This window comes from Oncorhynchus masou, chromosome 29, assembly GCF_036934945.1.
Source record: "Oncorhynchus masou masou isolate Uvic2021 chromosome 29, UVic_Omas_1.1, whole genome shotgun sequence".
Taxonomy (NCBI): domain Eukaryota; kingdom Metazoa; phylum Chordata; class Actinopteri; order Salmoniformes; family Salmonidae; genus Oncorhynchus; species Oncorhynchus masou.
Genome location: NC_088240.1, coordinates 30649010 through 30662807, shown reverse-complemented (window position 1 = coordinate 30662807; position 13798 = coordinate 30649010). Strand labels below are relative to the sequence as shown.

The 13798-nt window shown below is 44.5% G+C and overlaps 1 protein-coding gene across 2 annotated transcripts in view; it reads left to right on the top strand.

The window, feature by feature from the left end:
• Positions 1 to 13798, top strand: part of LOC135519315 (adenylate cyclase type 5-like) — a 140194-nt gene that overhangs the window by 54218 nt on the left and 72178 nt on the right. For both annotated transcript variants that reach the window (XM_064944482.1, XM_064944481.1), the window contains exon 2: positions 8574 to 8723. In XM_064944482.1, the coding sequence (XP_064800554.1) occupies positions 8574 to 8723 (150 nt within the window). The remainder of the gene's footprint in view (positions 1 to 8573; positions 8724 to 13798) is intronic.

Below are 13798 nucleotides of genomic sequence, written 5' to 3'. Positions count from 1 at the left end.
CAACCATGGAAGTGCCCAGTTGAAACCTCTTGATTCCTCTGATCTTTGTATCTTAAACCTGTAGACATTTTTGCGTACCCGCAGAGACATGGTCTGCCCATGTACTGAACCAGTGGCTGAAGACAAAGGTGATGGCTTGAATCATTAAATTTGACATGATATGACTTCTAAACATGTAAATAATTGGATTGATTATTGACCTACCTGAAAACCAAAGTGTCAGATGCATTTTGGCTTGTCTTCCAGGTTGCGGTGAGGAAGGAGGCATTTAGCACTTTGCTTGTTCTCTTCTCAAGGTGTTTACCTTGGTGTTTCCTGCTGAGACTAAACTACTCTATTTTCATGCAGCCTGTTGGAGATCTCTCAGAGGCAGGGGACAGAGCCATATGTCACCCCTGCCTATTGACTGGATGCCCTTGGGACACATCCCTCACCCCCCATCCCCAGGCCTGTCATGTCACTCTGCTCATCTGCTCAGACAGAGCTTTCTGGAGAGATCAGGTTCCAAGCTGCTCATATCTCCACGGATAGGCCCTGGTGGTCTGTAACCATAACCAAACACATCATTCATGTCAAGTGGATACACTGTGTCTGTGACCAGTACATTATTACTACAGTACTATGAGCGGTGTTCTTCTGAGGTACAGGGTGGAACATATTTGAGTCATCCTGGGAGACAAGGGAGATCATGATGACCAAAGGGAATTCTACCAAGGTGTTGCCTTTCATTTCTTTTGGTGAAGGTATTATTTCATAGGGAACATACAGTATCTGCCTTCTATTAACAAATACATGTGTTTATTGTTAGGGTTCCAATGTATGGGAGGAAATTTGATTTGAGTGCTAGCTGTTGACATCAAAGCACTCCAGAGCCCACTGTGCCCCATGTGGCTGGTGTTTGCAAAGGGGGCTATATTTGGAATGGCTTTGAGTCTCTCTTCTCTTCTTTTTTGAAGTGGGGAGGGAGATGAAAAATGTAAAATGCTTTTTCTTCTGTTCCGTGGTTGGTGGTGATGGGCACACCAACCTTTCTACTTCAAAGGTGTGAGTCAGAATTCAACATTTATGACTCAACGGGCTCAGCTGCCGTCTCCTGTGTCGCATGGCACAAGCATTTAAAATGAGCATTCAGTACCCATAGGAGAACAGCTCCATTTAAAAGCTAAGCAATAGTTTGGCACACAAGACTAGTACTACAGTAAAGTATTACATTGATATTGTAATCCCCTTCGCCCCCAATCCTCTGGCCAGGATTCAATCAATTGCAGATAGTGAACTTTTAAATAGCTCTTTCAGAATACCTTTGATTTACATGTTCCAGATGGTGTGAGTTGATACTTGGTATAGAAATTGTCAGTGTGGTTACGTGCTCTGCATGACTGCAAAACCTGGTTCCCTTTCAGAACTGAATGGGTCACCCAATGGGCCTGCAAGTGTTAACTTCCTTTCTCTGTCTGGATGCCACTGCTGTGATAATCAAACACACTTATTCAGGAAGTCTGTTATTGATTGGATCCTGACCTTCAGGCCTACATTGCTGTTGTCTCGTCGTTGATTTCATAACGGATCACATGAAGAATCGTTTGTTGAAATGGGAGCACAAGATATAGCTCTGATTACGAAGAAGTTCATGGAGGAAAGATACAAGTTAGGATACTGATATAACCAGGAACAGAAGTGCTTTGTAGTATGTGTCTGTGTGTGCGTGCGTTTTATAAAGAAATGGACTCATTTTGCCTCGGTCTGAAGTATTGCAGTGCTAATCTATTCAAGGGAATTCATTTACACTCGTTGAATTTACTGCGCTGGCTAATGTAGTACAGGTCAAACTTGTGTCGCATTTTGAAAAAAGGCTTTTTTCCCCCCATTAAAACATCACATCATAGAGAATGCCCACCTTCTCTTTTCACTGTGACACACCATTATGTCTGGCACTACTTTGGAGATGCACTTAGCTACTGTCAGCCTGAAGAAGATCAATGTCATTATGTTCTGTATCATCATCCATTCCCAGGTGGGTAAAATGTTCTGGAGATATTCTTCAGTCTCAGAGTCAGTTTGGACCAACAAGATTATGGCCCAGTAATTCCAAGTAATCGCCAGCTGAATACTGTTTCTCACTTTTGGATTCTTGGAGCCTTCCAGCTTATCATCACATGGACTGAATCAGACGTTTCAATGGGACATTTGATGGGGCTTTTGGTAAATGAAAAATGTCAAATTCCTGCACGTTTTCTATTTCTTTTCAAATGACATGTATCTTGACCAACACATGGCAGCACATTTGCCTTGCACATGAGAGCGTTATAGGAAGTTATGGAACCGTAACATGTGGCACCTCACAGTGCCGTGTGATGCTGCTCACAATAAGCAGCAAGCAGCCTGGCCTGCACATGACTTGCATTTATTTTAGCACACAATGCACTTCATTGTGTTGACTTGACCCATTCTATATAGGGATTCACATTTAGACCATATCAAACCATTCTCCGCTGTACATTCTCAACCTGATGATTGTCCTGGAAACGGGGCCATTCAAAATTATTATTATTATTATACTTTTTTTTGTGTGATTTTTTTTAAACAATACAAAACATACACATACAAACAACAATATCGCACAAACATCAACTACATCACATCTGCCCAGACCCACCTGTTCACACCCCCCATCTCCAGCACCCTCATCCCTCTCCACCACATGACCTCAAACTGCACCATTTTGTTTCTCTCCGTCGCCCAGGCACTTTCAACATTTAGATAATAAAGCATTTGACCTTTCCATTGTGCTAACAATGGAGCATTGGTTGATTTCCAGTTTTGAAATATACGTTTTTGATTGACAAGAAAAGTATCTTCCAACCAATCGGGTAACTCACTGCATCCTCATATGCCATGTCTTGAAATATGCAGACTGATGGATTAAAAGTGCATTTACATGGTAATACTTCTGAGAGCCAACTTTCTAGCTCCACCCATAACTTGTTGACTTTTCCAAGAAGGCATGGATTATTGAGTCATTGTTAGTTTTACACTTAAGACATGACTCTGCCGTTGTGCTGTAATAAATTCTATACAATAGTTTAAACTGGATTAAGCGTACATTTTAGCAAACTGTAATTTCATTAGTTATGTTCCAACATTCCCTCCATCTTGAACCAATATCAGTTATTTTTAAGTCTTGGTTTCAATAGGGCCATTTTAAATTGATGCTAGATGTTGTCACATGTTGCCTAGCATACATTGAAGGGGGTGGAGGTCATAATTAAACATGAATCCTGGGAGTCCTAAATGTGCTACTTTTCATCTACTTGAGAACGCAGAGTCACAGCAGTTTGTCATCTGCTTATTATAAGCCATATACGATCTAGCAGTCGGTGAAACACACTATGTTTTCAATGCCCCAGTGACAAAGGAAATTTTAAAAAGGCCATTTTCTCATTCTCAACACACCAAATAAAGCTGTCAGCAGCGATATGCACTACGGAATCTTGACATCATATCAGACATGGCTGATGAGTGTGATTACAGTTCCTCAGAGGCCCTGGCTCAGAGGCCCTGGCTCAGAGGCCCTGGCTCAGAGGCCCTGGCTCAGAGGCCCTGGCTCAGAGGCCCTGGCTCAGAGGCCCTGGCTCAGAGGCCCTGGCTCAGAGGCCCTGGCTGGATCCTGGTGGTATGCTTGATATTGAGTTGTCTTCTCAGCAGAGAAGCGTCTGTGAGACTCTCTCTCTCTATCTCTCTCTCTGGATGATGGGTAGGTAAATATTGACACCAGTACCATCTTGCTCTACAGGGTTTTATAATGTCGCACCTAGAAAGGTACGCAGGTGATCTAGTGCTCCACTCGTTCCCTGGTTACAACCGACGCAAGAAATGCGTAACACAGCACAGGACTCAATTAGCGTGGCTTGGTAAACAGAAACAGGACTACAGAAAAATGCAACAGGGACTTTGTGATTGAGTTTACATTGACACACTCCATTATTATAGAGGTTGAATACAGAAAGGGGTCAGTAGGATTTGTATTACCATATTTGTTTTTGACTAAAAATAGCCTGAAGACTATAGTGATTTATAATAGCCTGAAGACCATATTGATTGGACATTTTAACAGGACAGATGGTTAATAGAACCAGACATGGTGTTGGAGAGGAAATGACTTATTTCAACAAATCGTTTATTAAAGGTTTATAAGCTATCTATAAACTTATGATTTATAGTTGTTAAACTACTTATAAACACTGTTTAAAGTATATTTCAAGTGCTGCCACATAGGCTATTAGGAATTGTCCTGGAGAACAAAAGGAACAAAAGGAAAACATATTCTGATGTCATCGACAGTTCTGACAGCAACAGTTCTTTACTGAGCAATTTAAAAACTGTTAGACCAGGTGTGTTGACATTTCTTCTTCCAGAGCTATATCTATTCCTTTTCTTATGCTTGGTTGTGGTTATTATTTTGTGATATCCGATTGGTAGTTATAGTCTTGTCCCATCGCTGCAACTCTCGTACGGACTCAGGAGAGGCGAAGGTCGAGAGCCATTCGTCCCCCGAAACACGACCCTTCCAAGCCGCACTGCTTCTTGACACACTGCTCGCTTAACCCGGAAGCCAGCTGCACCAATGTGTTGGAGGAAACACCATACAACTGGCGACCTTGTCAGTGTACATACGCCACAGGAGTCGCTAGAGCGCGATGGGACAAGGACATCCCGACCGGCCAAACCCTCCCCTAACCTGGACGACTCTGGGACAATTGTGCGCCGCCTCATGGGTCTACCAGTCTTGGCTGGCTGCGATGCAGTTCCTTAAACCAATTCGCCACTCGGGAGGTCCTGGTTGTAGTTATTCTAAGTAATGTGAGATTTTTCTGTGGTGCTGATGAGTGCTGCAGGAGACATGCATTAACTAGATAGAGACAGTACCACAACATGCAGGGCTTGACCTCTCCCGTGTTCACTCTGCTCTGCTCTGGATGTACTGCACTCTCACACACACACACACACACACACACATGCGCACGCCATACACACGTGTGCAGGCTTGCGCGCACACACACACACACACACACACACACACACACACACACACACACACACACACACACACACACACACACACACACACACACACACACACACACACACACACACACACACACACACCATATACAGGGAGGAATAATATAATGCATCTGGGGAGATATAGATCCATTAGGTAAACAGGGTTTGTTGTCAAGGGTGGGCTGTTCAGGGGCCTCATCTGTGTACTTGTTTAGATTACAGGCAGGCAGTATTATATCCACCTGCAACATGCTCCACTACTCTCCCTGTAGACTCATAGTAATAGGACTGGGACCGTTAACTTTAAGTACTTGGGAGTGGGGTTTTTACTGGATTGCAAGGATTGTTGATGTGTCTGTCCTCGAGGAGTGAGGGAGAAAGCTAGGCTCTCTTAAAGAAGGTATTGCTGTGTTCAGTGACATCATGAAGCTCAGACATTTTAGTGCATTCGGTACTTTTGACAGACATTCAGGACATCAGCAGAACATCAACAGGTCAGAGACCTCATCGAGCCCCTCTCGCCTTTTCTTTTATTTGGTTTGGGAGGTACATTTCTTGTCGGGGGGGGGGGGGGAATCACTGCCTGATTCCACTGAACAGGTTAAAAAGTCCAGAGTCCGGTAAGTGAAGTGACTTTTGTCATCCTTTGTAGTCCTTCCTAATATGGTCGGACCAGGCCAGGTAAGGGAGTATAAATAGAGCAGGATTGTTGTTTGGTAATATTTGCATTGACCAGCTGGAAGCCTTCTCTGATGCTCTGTTGTTTCCATGGTAGTGCAGTGGGGCTGGAGGGGGATGCAAGTCCCTCAGCCTGGCCTCCGTCTGCACTGGCTTTAGCAGCTGCCCTACTGATGCTACTGGTCTACTAATACAACTACTACTCTATTAGGCTCACTTAGATAGCTCAGTAGTAGGGAATGGCTATCAAAAGGCCTTTTTTCCCCTGTGCAACATCCACATGACCATCCCTATCTGCTGCCCAGAGCTGGTAACCTCCACCAAAGGTATCTGCATGCCTCTCCCGAATCCGTACGGGAGTTGCAGCCATGGGACAAGACTGTAACAACCAATTGTATCCCACGAAAAAGGGCTAAACAAAATATAAAAAATTGTATTATAGATTTCTTGACTTCTTTTCTATTTTGAGGAAGTGTACAGTATACTTCCTACTGCGTCTCATGTGGGACAAACAGTAGCTGGGGTTCATCCAGACTGTCTTTTTTTAAAGTAACATTTTATTTTTTTACCCCTTTTTCATGGTATCCAATTATTTAGGAGCTACTATCTTGTCTCATCACTACAACTCCCATACGGGCTCGGGAGAGATGAAGGTTGAAAGTCATGCATCCTCCAATACACAACCCAACCAAGCCGCACTACTTCTTAACACAGCGCCATCCAACCTGGAAGCCAGCCGCACCAATGTGTCAGAGGAACCTTGGAAACCTTGGTTGGCGCGCAGTGTGCCTGGCCCACGATGAGTCAAGGATTTCCTTACCGGCCAAACCCAGACAACGCTAGGACAATCGCCCCACGGACCTCCCGGTTGCAGCCGGTTACGACAGAGCCTGGGCACGAACCCAGAGTCTCTGGTGGCACAGCTGGCGGTGCAGTACAGCGCCCTAAACCACTGCGCCACCCGGGAGGCCCTGACCTGTAGACTGTCATTATGTAGTTATATAATGGTCAGGGGTCAATGCAGCTCCATAAGGCTTTTAATACCCCTTCCTGTTTTGAGTAGAAAAACACATCAACCTCTTCGGGGTCTCTGTGGGATAATCTCAATTGCATACTCCTCACGGCCTCTCTCCTCACCTCCTCGAAACCCATTGGAGGAGAAAGTCAGAGGGGAGGGACCTCTGACTTTCTCATCCAATGGGTTTTGAGAAGGAGGCAAGGAATAAGCAATTTAGATTCTCATATTCTCTTGTCTCCCATCTCCTCATCTCTATTTCTCTCTCTTTGTGTATTTTATTTTTCTTTCTCCATCAGTGCTTACTCTCTCTCTCTCGCTCTCTCTTTTCCTTTCAGTCGTTTTGTTCTACTTTAAGCTTCATCACAACCTCCTATCCCTCTATCTCCTCCCTTCCTTTACTCTTAAGCCTCAAGAGAGATCTCACTAATAGAATATTGACTCTATAAAGACATGTTGTTTTTTCATCATTGGACATGCCATCAGTGTGAATAGGAGTCAGCTGCTGATTCTCTGATTCAGTCCATGTGTGGTTTCTGTGAAAGGGATGGCTATAGCCTATGGCTGCCAGTCTCAGGACAACAGTGTGCTTCTTTCATCTCTGCTGACTGAAGGTAGTTCAGATACAGCCTTCTGGTGCCTGGTGTTATGTTGGTTTGAAATAGCCACCTACTATTTGTTGTCTTACTTGTGCTTGCCAGTGACAATAAAACCAATATAATAATATAAAAAAGGTGCCACTCCACTCACCTGGCACTCCAGACATGCTCAATCAAACTCTACTTCTGTTTGTACAGATGGCCTGTAATCACTACTGATTGGCCCTGTCAGTGGGACATTACCAGACATTACCCTAACGGCACTGTCAAATTAGTGTCAATACTCTCCCTTTCTAACAGACCCATTTTTCGCACACACACACACACACACACACACACACACACACACACACACACACACACACACACACACACACACACACACACACACACACACACACACACACACACACACACACACACACACACACACACACACACACACACACAGGCTCGCCTGCCTTCCTGTCCTCAGTGTGCAGTGTGAGATATTTTGGCTGGAGATATGTGTGCAGGAGTACAGTTCTGATCGGCTGAGACAGACAGACAGACGGATGTTATGAACCATGGTGTGTGTGTCCTGGTGCCCCTGATACAGACAGACAAGCTTTGTCACAGATGGCACCCTATTCCCTATTTAGTGCACTACTTTTGACATGGCTCGATAGAGGTCTTGTCAAAAATAGTGCACTATGTACCATTTAGGACGTAGACACAGTCAGACAGTGTTCAGGGAGTTGAGATGCCAGAACAGAGGGGACCAGGGACAGTAAAGGCTCCGTACTCTACTCAACAAGTAGGAAGACTGTAGGAAGAATACTGCTGAAGCAGGCCAGGGCTGAAAAACATCAACTGGACTGCTTTCTCGCCCCCCCCTATCTATGTCTTTGCTTATTTTGGTCTCCCACCCCCCATCTATGTCTTGGCTTATTTTGGTCCCTGTCTGATTTAAGTCATTTGGACAGTAGACACAACTACCATTTATGGGAATGGAATACTCTAAATGTGGTGACGGGGATAATATTAGCTTGTACATCAAATCTCACACAGGAATTAGTCGTGGAGGGGATTGAAATATGCTACTGTAAGCGTTCAATATTACATTTATTTAAAACTCTCTTCTTTCTCTTCCTATTTCTTCCTCTCTTTTCTTTCTCTTCTTTTTTCTCTCTTCTTTTCTCTCCCTCTCCTTTCCCCCTGTCTCCCTCCCTCTCCAGATAGTGTCCAACGTCCTGATCTTCTCCTGTTCTAACATCGTGGGCGTGTGTACCCACTACCCAGCCGAGGGCTCCCAGAGACAAGCCTTCCAGGAGACCAGGGAGTGCATCCAGGCTCGCCTCCACTCACAGAGGGAGAACCAGCAGCAGGTAAGGCCTGTCATGGGACTGTAGAGGACTTGGCATAGTTATGGCTTTATAAATACATGTAATGTATGTATTCATACTTAATTATACAGTATTACTTGAAATTATAGTAATTAGTTGATATTATGGTAAGTGATAAAGAGTGGTATAGTTGGTTTAGTTGCAGCAGATACTTTGATATATGACACTTACACTGTCACATGACTCTGAAGGACCTAATAGGAGACAGGAAGTCATAGAGAGCAGGAGGTTCATAGGTTCAGATCACCTGTAATGACGTCTGCTTCTAAACTCAGCAAAAAAGAAACATCCCTTTTTCAGGACCCTGTCTTTCAAAGATAATTCGTAAAAATCCAAATAACTTCACAGATCTTCTTTGTTAAGGGTTTACACACTGTTTCCCATGCTTGTTCAATGAACCATGAACAATTAATGAACATGAACCTGTGGAACGGTCATTAAGACACTTACAGCTTACAGACGGTCGGCAATTAAGGTCACAGTTATGAAAACGTAGGACACTAAAGAGGCCTTTCTACTGACTCTGAAAAACACCAAAAGAAAGATGCCCAGGCTCCCTGCTCATCTGCGTGAACGTGCCTTAGGCATGCTGCAAGGAGGCATGAGGACTGCAGATGTGGCCAGGGCAATAAATTGCAATGTCCGTACTGTGAGACGTCTAAGACAGTGCTTCAGGGAGACAGGGAGGACAGCTGATCATCCTCGCAGTGGCAGACCATGTCTAACAACACCTGCACAGGATCGGTACATCCGAACATCACAGCTGCGGGACAGGTACAGGATGGCAACAACAACTTCCCAAGTTACACTAGGAACGCACAATCCCTCCATCAGTGCTCAGACTATCTGCAATAGGCTGAGAGAGGCTGGAGTGAGGGCTTGTAGGCCTGTTGTAAGGCAAGTCCTCACCAGACATCACTGGCAACAACGTCGCCTATGGGAAAAAACCCACCGTTGCTGGACCAGCAGGACTGGCAAAAAGTGAGGTTTTGTCTCAACAGAGGTGATGGTCGGATTCGCATTTATCGTTAAAGGAATGAGCGTTACACCAAGGCCTGTATTCTGGAGCGGGATCGATTTGGAGGTGGAGGGTCCGTTATGGTCTGTGGCGGTGTGTCACAGCATCATCGGACTGAGCATGTTGTCATTGCAGGCAATCTCAACGCTGTGCGTTACAGGGAAGACATCCTCCTCCCTCATGTGGTACCCTTCAGGCAGGCTCATCCTGACATGACCCTCCAGCATGACAATGCCACCAGCCATACTGCTCGTCCTGTGCGTGATTTCCTGCAAGACAGGAATGTCAGTGTTCTGCCAAGGCCAGCAAAGAGCCCGGATCTCAGTCCCATTGAGCACGTCTGGGATCTGTTGGATCGGAGGGTGAGGGTTAGGGCCATTCCCCCCAGAAATGTCCGGGAACTTGCAGGTGCCTTGGTGGAAGAGTGGGGTAACATCTCACAGCAAGAACTGTCAAATCTGGTGCAGTCCATGAGGAGGAGATGCACTGCAGTACTTAATGCAGCTGGTCGCCACACCAGATACCGACTGTTACTTTTGATTTTGACCCCCCTTTGTTCAGGGACTGTAACGTCCGCCGTTAAATGAAGACCAAGGTGCAGCGTGGTAGGCGTACATGTTCTTTTAATTTGAAATGTTCCACCAAAAACAATAAACAACTCAACGAACGTAAAGCTAAGAGTGCAAACACATGCAACACACATAGACAAGATCCCACAACTGAAGGTGGGAAAAAGGGCTGCCTAAGTATGATCCCCAATCAGAGACAACGATAGACAGCTGCCTCTGATTGGGAACCATACTGGGAACCATACTCAGTCAACAAAGAAACATAAGCATAGATTTCCCACCCTAGTCACACGATGACCTACCAAATAGAACATTTAAAGGATCTTTAAGGTCATGGTGTACCCCACCGGGACGTAGCCCCCGCTCCCTACACTGATCCCTCCGCTTCTGTGGAACCGGACCGTGGATCATCGCCGGAGGCTCTGAACTGGGAACCACCGCTGGAGGCTCCGGACTACAGATCGTCGCCGGAGACTCCGGTCTGGGAACCCCCGCTGGAGGCTCTGGACTGCAGCTCTTCGCTGAAGACTCTGGACTGCGGCTTGTCGCTGAAAACTCTGGACTGCAGATCGTCGCTGGAGGCTCTGGACTGCGGATCATTGCTGGAGGCTCTGGACTGCGGATCGTCGCTGGAGGCTCTGGACTGCGGATCGTCGCTGGAGGCTCTGGACTGCGGATTGTCGCTGGAGGCTCTGGACTGCGGACCGTCGCTGGAGGCTCTGGACTGCGGACCGTCGCTGGAGGCTCTGGACTGCGGACCGTCGCTGGAGGCTCTGGACTGCGGACCGTCGCTGGAGGCTAGGACCCATTTGTAAATACTTAGGTTACTGTGGATCATTTTTCATTGCTTTGGCACAAAATGCATTCAATGAATACATCTTTCAAATTACATGAATTATTTTCTCACTCAGACACAACCACCACCAAAACTCTATGTACCTACAGGCCAATTTGCACATGTTAACATACTCTTTTCAAAACTGTTATACTTAAGTTCAAAACCAAACATAACACAAAATTGAATAAGACAGCAGTTTGCAATATTTCTACAGTGATACTGTATATAAATATTTTCTAAATATAAAAAATCAAATACTGTCAAAACAATTAGACCAACCACAGCTGATTCCCATTATAGCTGAACACCTACCCAGGTGTTGGTCTTTCAATTTCATTACCATCTACACAAAAGGGGACATCTTAGGAATAATGCTGTACTGTAATATAAACATGGAACCAGCCAGAGATAGAGAAGTGGCTGACAGAGGAAGAAGAGTGGCTGGGAGAGGGAGAGGAGTATATATGATGGCGGAAGAAGACTGAGAGGAAGATCAAGAATTGTTGTCTCAGATGAAATTAGTGCTACTATAATTGATCATGTAATAAATCATGGTCTACCAATGAGCGAGGCTGGTCTGAGAGTGCAGCCAAATCTGCAACGCTCCACAATGGCATCTATTGTGAGAAATCCGGCAAAACAACAGGTGAGATGTGCATTATTCTGCAAGGGCATCTGACTGAACTGCACATTACAGAAGTAAATTGAGCAAAGCCTCCAAGCCCTCTTGTGTGTAATTGTTTTTGTATTTCTGCTTAGGACCCAACGGTTACCTCCTACAGGTGGGAGAGGTAGGATTTTCACTGCTGTGCAGGAAACTGCAATAGTTGATATGGTCGTCAGAAACAATGGCATAAAACTCACAGAGATTTGGAACAGAGTGTTGGCAGACAACATTACTTTTGGAAATATTCACAATGTAAGCAATAACAACTATTTCTAGAGTCCTGAAACAACATCAAGTCAGGATGAAACAGTTGTACACTGTCCCCTTTGAGAGGAAGCCTTAACGAGTCAAGCAACTCAGGAACCAATATGTCCAGGTAAGATGACTATAAAATACAGAACTGGTTTTGAAGAAAACCAAACAGGGCAGAGGCACACACGTAATAGCCTAACTCTTATGCTTCCTTGTGGATTTAATTTAGAGAGTCATGGAGATTGAAGCCAGGCAAACACCCCACATATTCATCTTTGTGGATGAGGCTGGTTTCAACTTGGCCAAAACACGGCGGAGAGGTAGGAATGTGATTGGGAAAAGAGTCACAGTGGATGTCCCGGAAAAGAGGGGACAACATCACAATGTGTTCAGCAATATCCTCTGATGGATTGCTGTTACACAAACCGCTAATTGGGCCGTTCAACACAGAGCGTCTCATTTCATTCCTGGATGACCTCTATGGAAGGTTTGTGCCTGGTGAGGAGACGGTTGCAGTGAGGCGAAATCGGCGAACGTTTGTAATTGTATGGGACAATGTGTCATTTCACTAGTCCCATACAGTCACAGAGTGGTGTGCAGCCCATCCCAGGATGGTGTCACTTTTCCTCCCACCTTCCTCTCCATTCCTCAACCCCATAGAGGAATTATTTAACCTCATGGAGGTGGAAGGTTTATGACCACCATCCACATGATCAAATGTCGCAATGAATGCTGGATGCCTGGACATATCTGCAGAAGATTGCCAGGGATGGACCAGGCATGCCTAAAGATTCTTTCCTAGGTGTATTGCCCAAGATGACATAAGATGTGATGTGAATGAGAACCTGTGGCCAAATGCAGGAGACGGGGTTGATTAGTATTGCTACTGTATCTGTATCAGTAGATGGTGTATATACAAATTATTGTATTTTGGAATCACTCAATGCCAAAAAATGACATAAACCATTGAAGCATATTGCATCATGTCTGATTCATTCCTGTAACATATACTGCAGTGAATTCTAAACAGTAGCGAGGTGTCATTCTTGTTTTTTAAAGACATTTTACTAAAGAAAACATTGTGTAATGCTACCTGTTGTTAGTGTTTTTTTGGTCATTGTTTTATGAGTGACAAAGTGTGCTTGTTGGGTGACAACCTTTGCTAGTGTTATGGAAGAATGATTTGATTTGAGACATGTATGAAGTGTTTTGGTAGTTTTAGTGCATTTTGGATGTGAAATTAACTGCTGTGCCAAGCTGAAAGTTAGTTAGGAGAACTGTGTGAAGCTTTTTGAAAAAGTGACCTAACTATTGACCTAACTAATGGGTCCTAGTGATTGTAAAAAAAATTACCTGTAAAACTGCAATCCATAGGGGTGAACCTGCCACGTCCGTTTGCGATATTACAACAAAGGCGTTACTTCAACAACGAAAGCGTCTTATTTTCCACTCTATCACTGCACGTGCGATAGAGCAGCAATGTATGTACTACGATTTTAACCAAATCAAATTTTATTGGTCACATACACATATTTTGCAGATGTTATTGCAGGTGTAGTGATATGCTTGTGTTCCTAGCTCCAAGAGTGCAGTAGTATCTAACAATTCACAACAATACACAGAAATCTAAATGCAAAATAATGGAATTAAGAAATATATAAATATTAGATCGAGAAATGTCAGAGTGGCATTGACAAAAATACAGTAGAATAG